Source organism: Nothobranchius furzeri, chromosome 9, assembly GCF_043380555.1.
Source record: "Nothobranchius furzeri strain GRZ-AD chromosome 9, NfurGRZ-RIMD1, whole genome shotgun sequence".
Taxonomy (NCBI): domain Eukaryota; kingdom Metazoa; phylum Chordata; class Actinopteri; order Cyprinodontiformes; family Nothobranchiidae; genus Nothobranchius; species Nothobranchius furzeri.
The window spans coordinates 24,359,994-24,381,862 of NC_091749.1; the positions used below are offsets into that span (position 1 = coordinate 24,359,994).

The window sequence follows — 21,869 nt, forward strand, 5'->3', positions numbered from 1 at the left end:
AGGATTTGTTTACTTTTAAAAGAGCATTAAAAATGTAAAACTAAAGTTGCGTTAACTTGCTTATTTTTCACAGAGACGTTTAATTTACTCTTACAAACATCTGAATGAGCATATTTGGTGCAGATGCCGCGGCTGCTGGAATGAAACAGGTGAAGGTTTTACTCTTGTTTCCATAAACACACAAACACCCTTTAATGCTGTTTAGGTTATATTCAGGCCTGCTCTCGGATGGAAAAAGGCCACATCTAGGAATTGGAAAGGTTTTTCTTTTCAAAATATTTACGATTGGGAAGGAGAAGCTTTACATCTCTGATTTCCACTGCAACTCTTTTGGGAGTCAAATGGGAAAAGTGTCCCTCTGCCAGAACGCCGGCCCACTTTGGAGCCAGCAGCTGTTGCTGTCAGATTCAGATATACTTATTAATCCCCAGGGGGACGTTACCCGCCCACAGCGCTCCTTTACAAGTTGTACCCAGTTGACATTTGGTGCCAACTTGATGCAAAATATTTGCCAGTTGTCCTCCCTCCACTCAAACAACCATCGCTTATTAATATTTTGTGCCCCTAAAGTAGTCCTTTACATAGAACATGTAATATCATCCTGTTGTAGGTAGACGAGCTGCTGGTGAGTGTTAGTCTGTTTATAAAAAGGCCAGATACGCTATTTAATAAACCTGCACAAACCTCACTTTACACGGGTCCATGTAGGCTTATGTGATCATTTGTAACAGAAACTGGAATTTCCAGACAGTTTTTATGAGAATTTAGTGCTCTTGTCTGATAAGAATACATCTGTTTATCTAAGCCGAGGTTGTTTTCTGCTGCTTTACTTCCTAGAAGGCAAACTATGACTTTAATGCAGCCATATCTACATGAATAATAAAGGCATTTGTGCACACTAATAATAGTAATAATAATAATAATAATAATAATAATAATAATAATAATAATAATAATAATAATAATCATGATCATAATATTAACTCTTTTGCTGCCAGCGTTTCTCACCGTTTTTACTGTTTTTTTAAGAGTGACAGATTGTTGCACGCTAGCATGATGTCGACGCCAAAACAACCAAAACAAAGCGGAGACTCACCTCTTACATCAGGAAGAATCCGCGTGTTTCGAGCGTTATCCGTTCTTTCATGATCCGTTGTTGAATTGTGATCGGCAGACGCTTTTCCGGTTAGCGCCTCACTTTTTTTACAGCAGCGGCCCAAAACGATCTCTTAACACATGGGTGCTCTGCTTCCTGATCACATGACGTGTGACGTATGCAAATGAAGATCGGCTTTAGAGCTGAGATGTTTGTTCCAACGCCCACACAGTAAAAACATGCAAATGACGACTTTAGTCGTCAATGGCAGTAAATGAGTTAATAATAATAATAATAATAATAATAATAATAATAATAATAATAATAATAATAATAACAATAATAATAATAATAATTAGGGCTGGGACTTGATTAAAAGTTTTAATCTAATTAATTACAGGTTTTGTAATTAATTAATCTCAATTAATCACATTTTAATCGTTGAGGAAAATGTGCTCTCAAAGCAAAACTTTTAATTAAATTTATGAGATAGATAATCAAACATTAGACATGGTTATTACTGTAAACTAAAGCTTTTAATAAAAAATGCATTTTAATTATTCAAATGTCACTGTGTGATATGAAACAAAACCCAAATCAACTAAAATTTATAATTACAAATAGAAAACGCCTGCAAAGGGTTCCTGAGCCTTTAAATAGTCTCTCTGTCTAGATGAATGACTGAAATAAATTTGACTTTGCACCAGATTCTAATTTTTCCAGTTTCACTGGGAGTTTTTATTAGCATTTCTACTCATAATGTAGTAAAAACACACACATACATAATAATCCTTCAAATTGACAGTAGAACAGGCACAAATATGATCTAGAACTGAAATGTACTAACTTTTAACACCAGAGCAGGCGTGACATATTCTGAGAATGATCAGGAACACTAACTGGTTCCAGTTGGATGACTGGAGGATGATGGGATGATAAAAGATCATGGCGAGGAAATAATGATCTGACGAACAGGTGAGCGGACCTTCCTTACATGGGAAGTCCTGATGTCACGTTAATACGGGGATGCTGCAGACCCGCAGATTCACGCCTGCAGCAGCGAATCTGGTGTGATCTCCAGCCTGATCACAACTTCCTCGTTCCTCGCTGCCCCTGATGCACTTAAGCATCTGCCCCTAAGCTGATGACAGCTTCAACACACCTCGCTGCTTAATGATAGTAATGCATGTGATGTTTAGACAGTGACTCGTCTCAGAAACATAGAATTCCCCGACAGAATTGTTTAGAAAATCATCAGAAAAGTTTCAGAGTGTTTCTGTTTTAACTTAAACTTCTGTTTTCAATTTTAAGACACGTTGTCTGTGATTGTTTACAGAGTAGTGAGAACACGGAGCGTTCTCCCAGCGGCAGCCAGGTGCCTCTCGTTTGTCTAACTACTTTCATAAACTACTGTTAGGGCAAAGAATTATTCTGTCTGGTGCTTTCAGCGCTGCACAGATGTTACGTAAATGTTAAAAATATAGCCTACTGCAACTTTTGTAAAGTTCCCGTTGCCACCGGGCAGCCGCAGCAGAGACGATCTCTGAAAAATGTCCGCGACACGGACTCCGTTGTTGTCTGGAAGGTTTTTTTCCCCCAAGTTAAGAAAAGAGGCGGGCGTGTTTCCTAAATCCTGCATCAGTCCAAGCAAGGCAACTTCTTTCTGTTTTTATTTCGTTTTAGTAGCCATTAGCACTGTGCATTGTTGTGTCCGTCAGTGATATTCAGTCTACGAGGAAATCGTGCAATGACAAAGGTTCCGCCTTCCTCGAAATGCAAGCTGCGATTAAATGCGTTAATTTTTTAACGCGTTATTTTTTTCTAATTAATTAATCGTAATTAACGCGTTAAAGTCCCGGCCCTAATAATAATGTAATAATAATAATAATAACAATAATATTATTATTATTATTATTATTATTATTATTATTATTATTATTATTTTTACTATTATTATTAGAACAGCAACAACAACAACAACAATAATAATAATAATAATAATAATAATAATAATAATTATTATTATTATTATTATTATTATATATTATTATTATTATTACTATTATTATTATAACTACAACAACAACAACAATGATAATAATAATAATAATAATAATAATAATAATAATAATAATAATAATAATAATAATAATAATAATAATAGTAATAATAATAATAATAATAATAATAACAATAACAATAACAATAATAATAATAATAAATGGCTGCAGTTTGCTTGGCTACAGTTTTGGTTAATGTTTACGGTCTATGAGTGGATTATAGCAGCAGAATAATTTATATAGGTTGTAAAAATGTATAAAGCACCATCTGCATGATGCAGTGACAAGCCAGACATATTTCAAAGTGCACTCCAGTCCATTAAATCATCTACAGTGGGACGTAATGCAGAAGGACCCAATCACAGTGTGTAAATAACACCAGTCACAGCATCTAGGTGTGGTCATATACACCATGACTGATGAAATACAGAGAAAGCATGACCTAATAAAATAATTGTTTTAGGAGGTTTTGGCTCAATTGAAATAGAAATGCTTTTTTTTTTTGGCTTTCTATCTGGAGAGTTGTTCAACACCACCACCAGGTGCAGCTCTAATCGTCCAGGACAAAGCAGGCAGGTGATGATAATAAAGCTGCTTTCCTTCATTCAAAAATGTACTCTATTAGATTAAATCACAAACGCTGGAGGACTAAATGGGTAGTACAGAAGTGAATATGAATACCACTTTGGCAGAAGGCGTCTTCTTGTACACAAAAGTCTTTTTAATCAACTAAATTCACCAAAACTGCAAAAGGTACACTTTAATAGAGGGCTGGACTGAGCTGGAGCCATGTCGAAGGAGAAAAGGGGAACGAGGTTAAATATAAAGATACAGTATGGTGCCCAACATTCAGAGTCATCCCGTACTTTTTGACACGTAACCTCTAATTATCTTCATGTAATCAAGTGGTCTTCAGCCACTCTGAGAGATGACCCAATGATGTGGGTTCCAGTCTGTCTGGTCTGATCAGATGTTAGTGGCGCTAGACGGTGACACAAATCCAGTGTATCAGTAAAACCGCCGAGGACATCAGTAGCTGTCCTCTCACAGCCAACAGCCACCAACACATCCGTTCACCAAAGAATAAAAAACAAATGAAAAGGTGTTTCCAAACCTCTGAGTGGTGCTGTAAAACAATGTTGGTAATCAGCTGGTCTCACGGAGCAGGACACCTGGACACCAGTCCATCACAGGGACGTCCCGCATTCACTCACACATAGGGACAAATAAGAGTCTTCTGTTAATTTAACAGGCGGGGTTTTGGTCTGTGGGGTGAAAACGGAGCGCCCGGAGAACGCCCAGCAGGAGAACATGATAACTAGTGTGTGTGCTGGCAAAACTCTGGTGATGCAATAAATATCACAATACACGGAGACAGTGTTGTGATAGTAAACCCAGATGGTCATTTTTAAGACTGAATTTAATCATAAACCTGCTGTTAAATATTGATTGGGTATCATAAAATGAAATATTGCAACATGTCAGTGCATCAATACTTTCTTACACCTCAAGTGCTAACTCAGCAGAGAGAAGCCTCAGCCTGGGTTTGAACCTCCGATCTTCTTGCTGTGAGCAGAAACAACTGCGTCACCGTGCAGCCGATGAGATGTAAACTCAAACACACCGAAGGTGCAACTCAGTCACGTTGTAGCTGATATCTGGGCTGTTAGCAGTCAACCACCACTCGTGCTCCTCCCTCTAAACGTTTGTGTGCTAGTTCATTTTAGATGATATATATATATATATATATATATATATATATATATATATATATATATATATATATATATATATATATATATATATATAATATAATGTTTTATCATGAGTTTTAGTGCTGATGTCAAGGCTCGCGGGCTTTTCTCGAGTCCTGATCAATAAAACAAACCAGCAAATGTTGAGGATTTACAGTGATTTAAATGAATTTGTGTGCTTGTGTTCCATTCCAGCTGCATGGCTGGATGGAAGCAGGTACCTTTCTGTCATTTCTAATGTACGGTGTTCATCTGAAGGTAGATTAAAGCACAGCGCAGCCTTTGTTGTTTTTACACACGTTTTTTTTTTTTAGATCTGAGACAAACACAGTCATAAATAATTCAGTGGCTGAAGTGGATAAAGGCTAATTCTCATTAAATATAGCAAAACGTTTGTGACATTTTAGCAGGGAACTGTGACAAAGATGGCCATGGTTCATCCACCTCTGCAGGAATCAGGTGATCTATTTGTGCTGATGTCATGTTTACCCAGGAGGCCCAGCCGAATGAATAGTAACAGTCTTCCATAACTACTAAATTCATGCTGAGAGTTCCTGCAGAAACTATAAAATAAAAACAGCCCCCCCCCCACACCCCCCCACACACACACACTTTTTTTTTTTTTTTTACTTTACCTCCCTGCAGCCTCCCCTGCCCTGCCTCGAGTGTCCTCCCTCTCCTCTATGATTGCAGTGCAGGTGGTGTTGTCGATAAGCCAAAATCAAGTCTGGCTCTTCAGACAAATTATTCTTTAGTGGTTTGTAAAAAAGAAAATGCAGGAAGTACAAGAGCCTGCAGGAACACTGACTGAGCAAACGGCTGTGACTTTAACCAGAAACAGCGATGGACCAAACAATGATTTATTTATTTCTTTGCCACGTGAAAATTATGGAGCCGGCAACAACGGCGTGTGCGCTGCAGCAATGATACACGTTTAGAGCAGCGTGGTGAAAGGAAACCTTTGGTGCATTCAGCCGGATCAGTGAAAGCTACTCCTGCTTCTGTTATCAATCCACATTTTGTTTTTAGATTCATTCTTTTTCATTGATTTAAGCTTTTCTCTGTCAGAAATCACTTCTGCAGCCTCCTCCTTTATCATAAAATGCTGCTTCTGATCCACCCTGATGTGAGTTGTGTTCACAAGCGTTACCGATAATAGCAAAATCATGATTATTACAAATCGTCCGTTTGATGGATGTGTTTCACTGGAAGGACAAGCTAAAAAAAATCAACCAAGTCTAACAGAAATAAAGACGTTTTAGTTTATTCAATGTGATACAAAGTGTGATGTATGAACTGGACGACTGATCCAGCAAATGGCATTTTGGTGAATAAAAGATCGCATGTGACACAGATACAAGATGGACTCAAAAAGAAGAAAACTAAAAGGTGTAAGCTGTGTCTGCTGAGCTGCGTTCAATCTAGCTCCTGCAGGTTTACTCCAGCCGACATCCTGGGTTAAATCCAGACACAGTTACCCACACACAGACAGCTGAACATAGATCATTAAGCTCTAGGATTTTATTTTGAAGGATTTCAGTCCTAAAACTGTGAAGCACCACATCTGGCTGCTGGGTGCATATACATATGCTATTTTTAATTATAGTGTTTTCCTTTTTTTTTAATGAGTTTGAAAGTTTCTCCCTCTAAATCAAACATCATTGTTATTGTTAACTGATTATTCACAATTAACAATATTATTAAAATACTTTAAAATTTGTTTAAAGAAACAACGCTCTGGGCAACGCCACGTTAGATGCCATGCTTCCTACTACGGGAGCCCATGAGGACAAAATGCATTTGCTGATTTGTAACAAACGGTTATAAAACCTTCGTCGTTTTTAAATGTTGTTGTTTCATACGTTTATCTTTATACTTGTTGCCAGTGCTTGTCATTTTACTAAAGTTTTCAATCCCCAGGGCTTTTTGACCCTTTTGGGCATCCGTTGGTAAGGTCTTACTCCAACAGAAAAATACTGCTTGCTTGCAACGATTTAGGTATCTTCTGCCCCCTATCGCCAGGAAAAATACACACTGTCACTTTAAATATGCACAAAAGTACTCTGATGAACTGACATTTGTTCCACAAATGAATCATCAAGCACTCTCTCACCGTCCTTGTTTCTGGGAAGCTGCCTCCATGTGACAATTCAAGGATTCAGAAACGTAACCACTGAGCTAACGTGACACTAATGGTAGCAACTGTTACCACGGAAACCCTCGAAACCAAGAACAGGAGTTGGTAACCTCTGACTCTGGCTCAAATGTAGCATTAACCAAAAATAATGTGATAATAAAGATGTTGGTTTTAGAGCAGTGGGCCAGCTTTAGCTGTCTGTGTTTGTGGTTTACGTCTGTGACAGAATGGAAATAATAATCCAGGTGATCAGTTTACTCCACTGCTTTGTTTGTTTGTGACTTTCCACAAACATAAATAATTTTCAAATAATTATTACTAGAATGAAATGTTTGTCTTTCAGAAACAAAAAGTGAATAAATGTTTAACAGTAACGGGTAAATAGCCAGCTCTTTCATCCTCCGTTCTTTTGTCCTGAAGGGGAACGGAAACCATCAGCAAGTCATTCCAGTTTATTAAATTTCATAAAGTACCACACATGTTTTAACATGTGTATCTTAAGGGCTGCAGCTGCTAGCACTGTTGCCCCGCATTACAACAGCTGCAGGTTCAAATCCAGGCCACAGACTATATGTGTGTTCTCCTCAGGACTTCTCCAGGTACTCTGATTTCCTCATGCCCATCAGGTTAACTGGACACAGGAAGCTGTCTCTAAGTGTGTGTCCTTGTGATGGACGAGTGTCCAGGGTGTCCCTCGCCTCTTGCCCGACAGGAGAGGCTTGACACGGGGAATCAGTAGAGGATGCTCAGGCTCCCGCCTCAGCACCACTCCTGGTGAAGCTCCTCTAGATTTCTGTACGGATCCTCTCAGGGCTGCGGTTCTTCTTGTTTCTGGAGCACCTTTTGCTACCACATGTTCTCCTTCCACACAACTCCAAATGGTAAATGGCTTGTATTTGTGTAGCACCCTCTTAGGGTTCTACAGACCCCAAGGTGCTTTACAACACTATCAGTCATTCACCCATTCACACACTGGTGTAGCTACAGCTGCCCTGAGCCACGCTGATGGAAGCGAGGCTGCCTAACATAGGGGCAACCAGTCCCTCCGACCGCCACAAGCAAGCTGGGTGGGTTAAGGATCTTGCCTAAAGACACAACAGCAGCATTCTCTGGCAGGAGCTGGAATTGGACCTACAACCTTCCAATTACTGGGCAACCAGCTTCACCCCCCATATGCCTCGCCTGCCTGATGTCAGTAACCTAGGAACAAGCAGCTTCTTTAGCAATGTCCTTAGCTTCCCCTCGTATTGGAGGGTGTCTTTTGGACATCGGTCCAGTCAGCTGTCTTCCTCACGATCCTGCTGACCCAAACTGAGATTATCTAAAGGCTCGGGAAACTCTTGCACGTGTTTGGAGACATGGATCACTTAAATCTGTAATGCATAAATGTAATAAATGAGTTTCACATTTCTGAAATCACCGGTTTATACTGTAGACTCCTGAGTGCTTGTGCTGCTAAGGCTCATGGGAAATGATCATCATTAGAACAGTGACACCGCGAGTGAGGAGGATGTGTCAGGTGAAGCCCTCATGCTTCAAGTTAATTATTGTTTGTTTAAGCCACGTTCTTTATAAATAATTATAAATATATGTGATAATTAGTTGTTTTTTTACGTCTTCCAGCTTAAAGTGTGCTTTGTGATCCTGGGTGGATAATATGTGCCAGGTAAAATGATTGTAAAGGTTGTAGACCACAGATCTAGATGGTAGGCTCTTATTAGAACACTGTTTGTACCATAATTACTGTGTCACAACATCATAGGTATAATTGCACCTTTTATAAACGGTGTAAACCTGGGGAATAGAAGTGTCAGCACCCAGGTAGTCACCTTCACAATCAAAGTCCAACAATTGCAAAAATTATTCAAATGTTTATAAGAATGGAAACGAAGAGAGACTGCAAGAACACTATAGAGAGGTGCAGAGGCAGTGTGGTGTTGCTATAGTAACCCGTACACACTCCTGCCTGCCTCTGTGCAGGCTGGGGAGAGGAGATGTTGCAGTAGCTGACTGGATTCCTCTGAGCAGCGTGCACGGCGGGTAATCATGATAAGTTTGTTCGATGTTGCAGTCGGCATCAGTAAGATCAGACTAATGGGTGAAGCCAGAACATGTTCTCTTCATCTGAACATGTAGGGTCAGCGTGGATTATGTTAGCATGCGTTCCACCGAGGAAGGTAGCAAACAGTAAAAGACATGCACACATGCATTGTAACTGGAGCTTCACAAAGGTGAACAGAGACGTCACTGCAGCTCAGTGAGCTCATGCAAATACAGAAATACCCAAACAACTTTTAGCTAAACTGCTCGTAAACATCGTCATAGTCTCTGAGTTTCTTGAATCATGTCTATAATTAAATAAGTAATTTTGGTCCGTGAAGTTATGGGGCATTTTTAGCTTTAGAGACAATAAAGGCAACAGGTAATAAATGGACTAATTGGTCCATAATGTAAACTGATGGATCTTAATATTTTATAGGCAAGCAGCAACTAGTTTGTTGTGATTTTGATCTGTTTCAAGTAAAAGTAGTGATGGTCCGGCAACACTGACGCACCGGCACATGTATCTGGCTCATTAGAGCCTCAGCCGTGTCAGTGTGCACATCGTTTAGGAAGTAGTCATGTGATCAATACAGCTGCTGTGTCGCTCGTCAGTGAAGCATTGAACTGTATTTAAATGCAGGAGCGTCTATCCGTCCGCGGGATGAGTTTCTGCCACAAGTGCATCTTTTGAAGCTAAATTATTCCACTGTTACATCAAGGAGCCAGGAAGAAAAAGCAAGGTGGTTCATGATGGACTGTTTTGTTCTCATATAGACAAATAAGTTATTTGTCTTGATTTCCTTCTTCATCCGGTTCCTCAGTTTCTGCCTGATCCATCAGAATGTCGTTTTGAAACTCTTGTTTTTTTAAATCATTCATGCTATTTAATGCAGGCTTAACGTCACATGTGTTAAACTGAACTTACATAAAACAACAAAAGAATGTTGTCAGTGCTGAGACATCACAGGGAACCACATAGGAATTTGGCTGTCCCGCCAGCCGTCAGAGTGGTGGGGACCGGACCGGACCGGCCCAAATTAGATAAGCAGCCCGCCGGGACTTGATGTCAGAGCAGTCGTGCTGTTAGGTTTGCCTGCAGTGAGGTTTATGATCCAACAGGTGTCAGTAGACCAACACGGTGACACGGTATCGATACAGCTATGTACAGTAATGTGCCAAAACGCTTCACGAGGCCTCATCTACCCATCACTAACTAAAAGTATCAGGATTAAATGATTCATACTGGTTTCCAGTGCACCATACCATACCAGTTTATTTCTATGGCACTTTTAAAAACAGCATGGGGGGGGGGGGGGGGGGACCAAAATACCTCCCAAACAACAGCATAAAAACAGGCACATAAAACACAGATAAAACAATCAATAAGAGCAGAAAAAGGCAATAATGCATAGGATATAAGTTTAAATATATACATAAAAAGGACTCATCTAAAAGCCAAATCATAGAAACGTGTCTTCACCCTTGACTTGACTTGTGTGTGTATGTGTATGTGTGTGTGTGTGTGTGTGTCTGTGTGTGTTTGTTTGTGTGCGCACGTGTGTCTGTGTACGTGCGCACACACACACACACACGTGCTAGCATTTTGGCTAGATGCTAACATGCTGTTAGCATCTAGCCAAAAATACAATATTGTTATAAAATGTGCTGTCCCACCACCTGGTGGTTTTGTCACTGAAATGCTGTAACGTGTTTGAAAAACATGCCAAACAATTGTCTGTCAAAAAAGTCTAGTTTGACATAAGGAACCTGCCTCCAGCCCTTTTCTGTTTAGTTAAATGTAGTCAAACGCGTGAGAAATAGACATGGAAAGGCTCCTGACTAAAAAGAGGGGGAATTTATACACAATAAAAACACTTTGTGACTAACCCCGTCTTTCCACCGGAGCTGTCAGCAGCACGTTACTGCAGCAGCACGACATAGCTGCTGATAGGAACCGCTGTGGTCAGCAGAACCTTTTCCACCGGAGCCGTCAGCAGCGCGAGTCGGGAGCAGCATGTCGTGGCCTTTACGCGCCGGTTCTATTTTCTACGTGTGACGCCTCTGAAACGGGTCAAGTTTGACATTTTTGGGGAACGAAAGACAGGAAATCGGACGCGGAAACGGAGCGAAGCTCCCGAGATTTTCAGAATAAAGAAACGTACTGCCTTCCGGTTGCTTTACTTTAAAAAAGGTTACTAACTGTGCGGCCCCGTGAGAAGTTATCACCTAGCTAGCGGTCTCCTTTGTTTTTCAGGTCCATATTGGCGATTATAAAACGGACAGAACATAAAACACAAACCTTTTGGAGCCATGTTGTAGTTTTCTCCTGCTTGTTGTTGTTGTTTACTGACGAAGTCACGCGTGTGACTTCGTGCTCTGTCGGTGACAGCTGCTCCCCTGCTGCTTCGCGTCTCGTGGGAAGGGCCAAGCAGCAGCTTACGCGAGCGAGACGTGCTGCTGCAGTAACGTGCTGCTGATGGCTCCTGTGGAAAGGAGGGGTAAATTGCAATAAGATGTGCAGAGCTGTGACAAATTTTTTGCAGTTACAACATCTGCCACATGTGACTCAATCACACATACATGCAACACTGGAGCAACGAGAATACGGCGCAACAGTCCAGTTATGCCAGTTACCCAACTTAGACTGAGACACCATCTAAAGGCTTAGGAACCCTTTGCAGGTTTTCTGGATTCATTAACTGATTACAGTGTGACACTTTGAGTCTAGAATACTGAACCTTTACACAATAATCTAATTGTTTGAGAGTTTGGATGTGGGGTTTTCATAAGCAGTAAGCCATAATCATCAAAATTACAGCAAAGAAAGGCACAAATATCTGGCTTTCTATGGAATGAGTCCATCTCATAGATTAGTTTAACCTTTTAAAGGTGTGGTTTCCTGAAAAATATACGTTTTAAATGATTATTTCCGAATTTTATGGGTCACTCTGAGATTTTCATTCAGAACATGGAAAATAGTCTCCTACACCTATCTCCTGCAGTAGCTTCAGATAGAAAATAGACGGTGAAACTCTAGGATTAGAAAATCCTGACAGATCTACGTCACACTGTCACTGAACATTCATGGATTTGTACCTTGACTCGCGACCGAGAAGGCTGTTGTTGTTCAGCGTCCAGGAAACAGCAGAGAACGTCCAACTAGTAGAAGCTAACCATTAGCATTAGCAACTCCACCACACAGCAGAACTTCTCCAGGCTTGTGTTATTTGTGGAGATAAAACATTCATGTTGCAAAGTAAACCGAGTCTGTTGGGTTGATTTATCCAATCAGAGGTGAGATATCCTAATGTCAGGAAAAAGTCAAGACCTGCCGTCTGAAGCTACTTTCTTAACTAAACGAAGTCGAGTTACTGAAATAAAAGAACTTTTGCACCATATTATAACCATTTAAAATAATGTACAACACCTATATAACTTTTCTAGTTTCACCCGTAAATGTTGTCACAAAAGTATCAGAAGCATCTATTGTGTCTGATTCCAACAGCAATGTATTTCCTTTCAGCAATGTCCTCCGCATTTGACCCATCCCCGTGGGGAGCGGTGGGGATCTTTTAACCCCCCAATCCAACCCTTTAACGCTGAGCGTCAAGCAGGGAGGCATTGGGTACCATTTTAAAAGTCTTTGGTATGACATGACTGGGATTTTTGAAGTTTGAATCCCCAGTCCCAGAGCGGACACTCTGGGTACAACTCTACAAGCCCCCCCCCCCCCCCCCCACACACACACACACACACACACACACACACACACATACACAGAACTTTGATGACTTTGTGTGTGAGGAATTTGGTCCACAAACATTTCAAATATCTATAAAATTTCAGTGATTCAGAAGCGAGGCGCTGTGATTCATGCTAGATTGAGAACTCTTGCAGATGTTTAGAAATCACTAACAAATGTAGCGTGTGACAACAGTTCCAGCTCATGCATTATGCTTTTTATTCTATATGTTTCCATTAGCTCCATGCAGAAAGACCCCAGGCTGGGAAGCGAACCCAGGACCTTCTTGCTGCAAGGCAACAGCTCTAACCACTGCACCACTGTGCAGTGGTTAGAGCTTTTTCTGCATGGAGGTTGCATGTTCTCCTTGTGCATGCGTGGGTTCTCTCCGGGTACTCCGGCTTCCTCCCACCGTCCAAAAACATGACTGTTAGGTTGAATGGTCTGTCTAAATTGTCCTTAGGTGTGTGTGTGTGTTTGTGTGTGCATGGTTGTTTGTCCTGTGTGTCTCTGTGTTGCTCTGCGATGGACTGGCTCTGTGTCCAGGGTATACCCCGCCTAATTGACTGCTGGAGATTGGCACCAGCCCCCCCGCGACCCTACGTGGACTAAGCGGGTTCAGAAGATGGATGGATGGATGGATGTTTCCATTAGCAGTTACTGAGGGTTCATATGACTGACCTCCTGGCTCTTCCTAAATCTTTGGATCAGGTGTTTATTAGCTCCTATGCTCCCTTTACTCCCTCCAATATGACTTTGTTTTTCCACTGCATGAGAAAGCTGATGTGTGACACAAGAGTGAGAGAAGAAGTGTGAATTGTGTAAGTCTCACTTTCAGTGTGAGTGTTTGCAGCTGTGGCTGATGACTCTTGTTTCAACACGACTAAAAACAGCTCCAACTGTCTTGTCTTAAAGTGTTTAAAAGTAAACACGTGAACACCACTCAGGCTTATGTAAGGCAGGAAAATGCTAAGAGACGTTCCATCCCTGCGCCTAATTACCACAAACACACACAGGATTTAAAGTAATCCATGAAAACAGGAAGGGAAGCGGCACATTCAGGCTGAGATCAAAGCTCCTGAGCAACAACATTGTTTGTGATCCATGGCTCGTAAGCCGCAGCACCTGAGTGTACATTTCTCAGAAAAACAGCCTCCAGTGGTGATGATTAGCTCTCTTGTGGAGTAGCAGGGTGGATTGTTAGCCAGCTTCAAGGAAACAGTGTGATGCTAGCTCCTGTATCCGAGGTCACGCTGCTGTTTGCTTTGGTTCCTTTCTCCGTCTAAACTGCTCTCCTTTAGACATTTATCACCTCCCAGCTGTCGGTTAGCTCTCTCTCCTCTGGTGTTGTCGCTCTGCCTGCTTTCACCGTGTCGATACGCACATCTCCCTCCGCTCTGGTGTCTGCATGGGCCCACGTTTCCATTGTGAGGCTTTCTCTTTTACAAGCATGAAGGAAGTCTGCAGATGCCAGTCAGCTCTGCCCAGAGGCATGGTGGTTATTTTGTGAAGGTGGTGGCTATTATTAATAATCACCATAATTACAGTGGAAGGGGAAAAGCCCGTAGCTCTCCGGTGAGCATCACTCCCTCGCGGTTTGCTAGCTCAGCAATAAACGAAAACCTTTAACCTTGGAATGTTCCTCTCCACCATCATGTGGAGGCACCTGATGTTTCCTAAATGTGCCAATAAAACCTCAGTTTGATCCAATCTGCAGATTAGTGCACAGCATCAGCCTTTCTGCAGCCTAAACTCAGTCATGCGTTTAAATCCTATCAACCTTGTTCTTCTTTTAAACTTTTTTGTTTATTTGGCAGATGCTTTAATCCAAAGCGACGTACAATTGTTAACCTATAGGGCATGCTGTGATCTGTGGTGGAAACCACCATACCCGGAGGAGACCCTCGCGTGCATGTGGAGAACATGCAACTGCGCGCAGAATGCTTCGAACCTGCAACCTTCTTGCTGCGAGGCAACAGTGCTAACAACTGCACCACCGTGCACTTTTTTTGACCAAGTTTGCCCAGATTTCGTGTCATACGTCCGCATTAAATGCAGTTGAAACAGCTTTTAGCCTATTAGCATTTAGCTCTCTCTGCCGTATGTTTTTAAACACCATCCCATTTTCATCTTCACAAAGAATAACTACCAAGTTTTCCACATCATGTGTGTTTTTTCCTCATTTTTTTCTACTTTTCATCGCATAAAAGATGAAAGTTAAAGCACCTGTTTCTGATTGGAAGATCTGCAGTATTTTCTGCTGTTTCTGGAGAATAAAAAAAGAAGTAAACTTCTGTCTAGTCTCAAAGCTTTTTGCTTACCAAGAACAAATGTTAAAACCCAGATTGTCCATACAGCTGTTCCTGTCGTCATGAGTGTTTGTTTAAAACGTGTTCTCAGAGCATTTGCACATGTGACGCTCCCAGTAACTGGAGACTGGTAATACTAGGTCATCTTTGCAGTTACACACACACACACACACACACACACACACACACACACACACACACACACACACACACACACACACACACACACACACACACACACACACACCTTTATTGACAACCTCAACGAACAAACGTTACGTTCTGTTATTTACTGGGATTTTTAAGGATTCATATGTGGAAATGAGTTAAAATGTCATAATAAGTTTAAAACTACCATCACTAAAAGAATATCAGGCCCTGTCCACACGTAGCCGGGGATCTGCCAAAACGTAGATATTTTTCTACGTTTTGGCCTGTCATCCACACGAAAACAGAGTTTTTTCACATGAAAACGGATCTTTTTAAAAACTCCGGCCAAAGTGAAGATCTGCGTTTTCTCCGTTTTGGGTGTCTGCGTGTGGACGGACAAAACCGGAGTTTTAAGGTCCGCAACGTCACTTTCCACGACAAAAAATGCTGACATCACGTGTGCGACCTGTGTTTACACTAGCCGGCATCATGGAAGCCCTCAGAGCTGCGCTCTGTCACTACCCGATCCATCAGTTGTCCAAGCGCTTTCTGCTTGTTTGTTTTTGCAAGTGGAATCACTGCTCATTGCGGAAGACCACAGACGAAGGACGAGGTTAAGAATGGGGAGTACTGCCACCTACAGGTCTGGCATGTCCATAACAACGTATTTATCCGGGTACGTGTGGACAGAGTTTGTTTTAAAAACGAGGTGGTGTGGATGCAAGTTTTTGGAGGGGCGGATATTCGTTTTAAAAAAAACCCGGCTACGTGTGGACTAGGCCTTAGAGTAAGGCTTATCATTACTGGGGTCAAACCTATGAGTTCACATCAGACTGGTAATATTGCTGTAAGAGTCTACATTTACTGGGACCGGTCTGTTGCCCGGGCAGACCCCCAGATCCCCGAGGAGGGTCATTCAGTACAGTTAGGCTTAAACTCCAATACCACCGTGATTCCTTTATATATCAAACAGACCATTGAAAAGCCACATGTATGGTCATTCAAAAAGCAACTGGAGCTTCGGCATGCATGCTCTCGAATACCCTACGCTAGGCCCCGCCCACTTAGTGAGCGGGCCCCCTGCCGCAGTTGTCTGTGTGTGAGACACGTCTAATTCTGTATGAGAAGGTGTGAATTTGATTGTGTTTGAGCCATATCTGATGTGAATAAAGAGTCACAGTCTTATTAAAAATGGACTTATTGTACTCATGGTCCGATGGAAAACTGAAGGCCAAGTGGCAAACACTAGTACCGATGGCACACACACCTTAACTCACACTAGTTGGATAAGACTAACTCGTCACTTGGTGAGTGTGGAGAGCGTCTACCTGACTCTAAATCAGATCCACCTGTAGACCTCCAGATTTCATAAAGCTCGCTGGACTCTGCTCATAAATGATTCACGCTTTCTGCAATATCTTATTGACCTCTGCCAAGGACATTTGAATGGGCATTGGTCTTGACACGATTGGCCAATCACAGCCTCCAAATGGAAGACATGCAAAATGCAAAGGTGGAGTGGAGAGCTGAATAATGTGGCTCTTTGCTTCCCACTGCGGTGAGAATGAAATGTATGAAGATGAAGCCTAATGATACTTGTCTGCTGCTAATGCAGCCCGAGACTGATAGCCTGCTTGGTTCCCGTCTGATAACGAGAGCGGATCCCGCTATTAGAAAACATTAGGAAACATAAATCTGGAACGGCCTTTTCTGAGCACTCGCGATGATTTAGATGTTGGTTCTGGTTTATATTTTAACGGTAACTGATGGTGCTGCTGGCTTAGCTGCAGCAGAACTTGCTGTTTAGCACAAAGGTGACACACTAAAGTGTGTTTTAACCTCACAGAATTCACAGTCTTGTACGGATTCTTGGAATACGTTTACCACATTCCATAAAAATATCTTGTTTTTCCTTCTCTGTGCACTCAGAGCCAATTTATGGCCAGAAATGTACTTCTTTCTTTTGTTCGTGGATTGTTGCATTTTTTTCTTAGAACCAGATTGTTTTTCTAGTCGTATAAACCACTGACAATGCTGTATAATAAGTAAAATATGAGGATAGCTGTCCTCTATATAAAGACATTAAGTTGGTGTCTCAATGGATGGCTACGAGGAAATTCTCAAAATATCTAAATGTTTACGAGTTTTCTTCCCTCTTGTTTGTCACAGAGCCTTGCAGCTGCACGGCGTTGCAGCTGGTAGCACTGTTGCCTTGCAGCAAGAAGGTTGCAGGTTCAAATACTAACTGTGTCATTTCTACTTGGAGTTAGCATGAACTCATAAGAAAGGTTTGTCAAATTCCAGCTGACAATCTGCATGTGTGGTTCTGTCTCGAACCATTTTACAGTCCAGGCGTCAGCTTTAGATCCCCTTTTACTTATGCTCTGCCCAGTAGAGAATGAGGGTGTGTGAATGAGCTGTGAGACGAGAGAAAGAGTGTGAGTGAGTGAGTGAGTGAGTGAGTGAGTGAGTGAGTGAGTGAGTGAGTGAGTGAGTGAGTGAGTGAGTGAGCGAGTGAGTTACTGGTTGGATCAATCTGTCCCTGTGATGGAGCGAAGACCTGCTCCAGACACCAGCTTCTGGTGAACTTACTGACTTTAGAAGATGAAGAAGCATGTTTAAAATTCTACGGTCACAAATGAAAAGCTCTGGTCTCTTCTGATCTTCAGCTCTGAGACAGTCAACGTCAGCTGATCGTCATGTCTTTGTGTACTCTAATTGTTGTGCCCATAGAGCAGTGGTTCCTAACCTGGGGGTCCCGACCCCCACAAAGGGGTGCCAAAGCCTCTCAGTGGGTCGCCAGGACCTCTCCACTTTAAGGTGTTAAAACTTCATTTATTACTTGTTTATAGCCTACATTTTGCTCACATTTTTTTCATGAGTGAAAAGTTTACTGATATTAAGACAGGAAATAATTAGTACAGAAAGAGTAACACACTTTTAAGAACATTTTGCTCAGCTCACTGTTTTATTTTCAAGTGTCAAAAGTTCATTAAAGATAGGACTGGTGGATTAATCACAGCGTTTACAGTAAATAATCTAGTATAAACAGTAATATACACATTTAAGTACATTTTGCTCAGTGTATTTTTTATGTGTCAAACGTTTGTTGAAAGGAATGATTGATTTATCAGTGTTTACAAGAAACAATGTGTTCAGAAAAGTAATACAAACTGTCAAGCACATTATGCTCTGTTTGGTTTTGTTAATGACTTTGTTCTGTACTGGAGTCTACTATTACTGTTATCTATTGAATCAAAGCATATTAAAATGTGCTTGAACAATTTTATCATTTATTAATACTGTTTGTACTGGAAGAGAGAATGGGAGGGGGTCGTCAAAAATGTTACTGGTGAAAACGGGGTCCCTTGGGAAAAAGGTTGGGAACCACTGCCATAGAAGATGTAGAACTGAACAACTGTCCTCTTTAGTACATGATCTGTAGAAAAATGGACCTATAGGAACATGTTTATGCTCAAACACTCCAGGCACCACAAGCTGCTACTAATGCTGGTAATATTCCATCTGAAGGCATTCTGGGTAATGTAGGCCAGAATCACAAGGAGAAATCCCTAGTCATATGTTGATCAGTGGTTCAGGACTAAATTCTACCAAGTACTTTGTGTTTCTCACTATAGGTGTTTAGCTTGATGCTGTTCCTTTGGGTTTTTAAGTTCTCCGGTTTTCTATTTTTCATTCGTCGTTGTGTTTCCTGTTTTCTAGACGTCTGGACGGAGTGATGTTCGACTGTGGCTGTGACATTCGTTGGATCCAGCTGTGGCAGCAGAGAGGAGAAGCAGGGCTAAACACGCAGCAGTTGTTCTGCAGGCACAAAGCTGAAAAGATCCTGCTGAAGAACATGCACATCAACAGCTGTGGTAAGAGGACCGAGCGGTGGAGCAGCAGGGGGATAGGAGGAGAAGGAAGGAGGTAGAGGCAAAGAAAAGCAACAAAAAGCAGAGAGAAGGAAAAGGTTAGAGGACAGAGTGAAGGAGATGAGTTGACATGGGAAGAGGAGGAGGAGGTGTGACAGAGGTCACAGGGTCAATCTGGTGTGAGGAGCTGTGTGTAGGTTCTGACAGGCTCCGCTGTTTAATGTCCACATGGTGATTCATCCCTGTGTGTGTGTGTGCGTGCGTGTGTGTGTGTGTGTGTGTGCGTGCATGTGTGTATGTGTGTGTGTTTTCAGACCTACCTGAGATAAGCGTGAGTCACAGCAGTGTGCTGATGACAGAGGGTGACAATGTGACGGTGAGCTGCAACGGAACCGGACTACCGCTGCCTGAAGTGGACTGGACTGTCAGAGGGCTGCATTCCATCAATACACACCTGGTCAGAAACACACACACACACACACACACACACACACACACACACACACACACACACACACACACACACACACATACACACACACACACACACACACACACACACACACACACACACACACACACACATACACACACACACACACACACACACACACACACACACACACACACGGCTTAAAATACCTCCACAAACAAACAACAAAGGTACCAACGGGCATCAGAGCAGAACTATTTTAGTGTGATGTCAGAAAGGTTTCCCATTTCTGTTCCCTTTCAGGTCAGTTTCTGACAAAAACACAAGAATAATCCCGTCAGTCCTCGTTCAGATAAGGATCCGTGGTGTAGTCCTCCTTCTCTGTCATTGACAACGTCTCAGAATGCACCCTGGCAGCTGAATCTTTGGCTGATCTCTAATTTTCCGTCTGATAAAGTCTTTGCTGCCCCTCTGGTTTTGGTCGACGCAGCTCTCTGTGGTTAGTGTTGACCAGAGGGATTTTATACCGTCTGTGTCTGGGAGAGTCGGGATGGACGGCTCTGACCTGAAGGAGCAAGGTCAGATGGCAACAGTTGTTAGTGAAGCTTGTCAGCCACGTGTCAGTGCTTCTCATTGGTCACAGGGTCACAGGGGCGGATGGATGTTGTCACATGACAAAGTACTACAGCACATCTAGAAGTGGCTAAACTCCATCCATGATGTTTTTGAATACATAGGATTTTAAATACATAGGATACATTCAGACCATGATTCTGCCACTAATCACATTAGTACTGAAATTAAAGCTAAAATGAATCCCCAAATGATGCATTTGACAGACAAGTATCATTTGTAAAGTGTGTTTTATATTTACTGCCTCACATGCATGCTCCTATTTTGTAAGACATACATTTCCTCCCCTTCTGAAGGCTAAACTCACTGTGTAGTTTGAAGAAGTCATCACAGAAGTAAGGATAAAAAAAACAAGTGACGTATAAAACTAGCTGTATGCATGAATTGTGTCACATAGTACGTTATCTGAAAACCATGATTTTTAGCTCAGTGACTTCCTGTTTGAACATACAGACCGCCATGGCAGCTCTTCCTGGGTTTTAGAGCAGAGCTTCCCACATCACATTAAGATGTCATTCGGCACATTAATATTGCTATTTAATTATAATTAATACTATTTTAATATATAAACATTATGAAACATAATCAGCACCTCCCCGTGGCTGGCTGCAGTAAAAGGTTTAAGCCCCGTCCCATAGAATAAATGAGACATTTTATTTATTGTATCTTCTAAAATGTTCTCTGATCAGTTTTTGCAGTAGCTGACTCCAGTAGCTGCTGTTTGTTTACAAACAACAGCAGAGCCACTGTGTGCTTTTATTTTTGACTTTACAGATGAAAATGATTTCATTAGGCTTCAAATATTTGGTGAAATGACGGAATTATTCCAGCCAAAAGTAAACGTTTTAGGTATTTCAGGAAAATTCTACCGGACCATTGGAGTGTTTAATTCTCAACTGTGCTCTGTTTCCTTCAGCAGGAGTTTAACTAACGAATTACTAACCTTAGTTTTAAATAGATGATGACGTTTCTAAACCCCAGCAGGATGGGGCTGTGTGCTTTGCTGAGTATCCTTCACACGTCTGACCCGCTCTTCTCCTCCCACAGTCCAACGTCTACTGGCCCAACACCCACTCCATCAACCTGAATCTGTTCAACCTCAGCCGGGAAGACAACAACTTCCAGCTGACCTGCATCGCTGAGAACGTGGTGGGGATGACCAACTCCTCCATCCAGCTGAATGTGCAGTGTGAGTCAGATGTTTCTGTGACTCAGACGTGTTCATGTGTCCAGAAGCTCAGATGCCACAATAAATATTACAGCTTCATTCTGGTTATGAGGAGGAGAAATCTGCCTTCGTCATGACTAAACATATCTTAGATTTCAGCTTGGATTCTATCCAAGTGACATTAAAGTAAGTTGACTCCAGATATTTATCTTTAAACTGACGGAAGTTGTGCTTGTTTATGTTTAACATCATCAAGAAGATGGTATGCTGAAAATCAGTTTCTCAAAATAAATCTCGTATCTGGGCCTTGTGTTTACACACTTAAAGAGCAAGTCACCCCCAAATCAAACTTTTTCTGCTGATAAACTATATAAATGAGTGTCTAATCGTGCTACAGACACGTGTAGTCAACAATTTGGTACTTCAGTGCATCTTAGTTAAAATTTAAATATTCTGCCTAAAACTGTCA

The 21,869-nt window shown here is 41.7% G+C and overlaps 1 protein-coding gene across 4 annotated transcripts in view; it reads left to right on the plus strand.

The window, feature by feature from the left end:
• ntrk3b (neurotrophic tyrosine kinase, receptor, type 3b) overlaps nt 1-21,869 on the plus strand; it is a 368,425-nt gene that overhangs the window by 158,564 nt on the left and 187,992 nt on the right. For all 4 annotated transcript variants that reach the window (XM_070554718.1, XM_070554717.1, XM_070554719.1 and 1 more), the window contains 3 exons: nt 19,015-19,169; nt 19,481-19,623; nt 21,280-21,421. In XM_070554718.1, the coding sequence (XP_070410819.1) occupies nt 19,015-19,169; nt 19,481-19,623; nt 21,280-21,421 (440 nt within the window). The remainder of the gene's footprint in view (nt 1-19,014; nt 19,170-19,480; nt 19,624-21,279; nt 21,422-21,869) is intronic.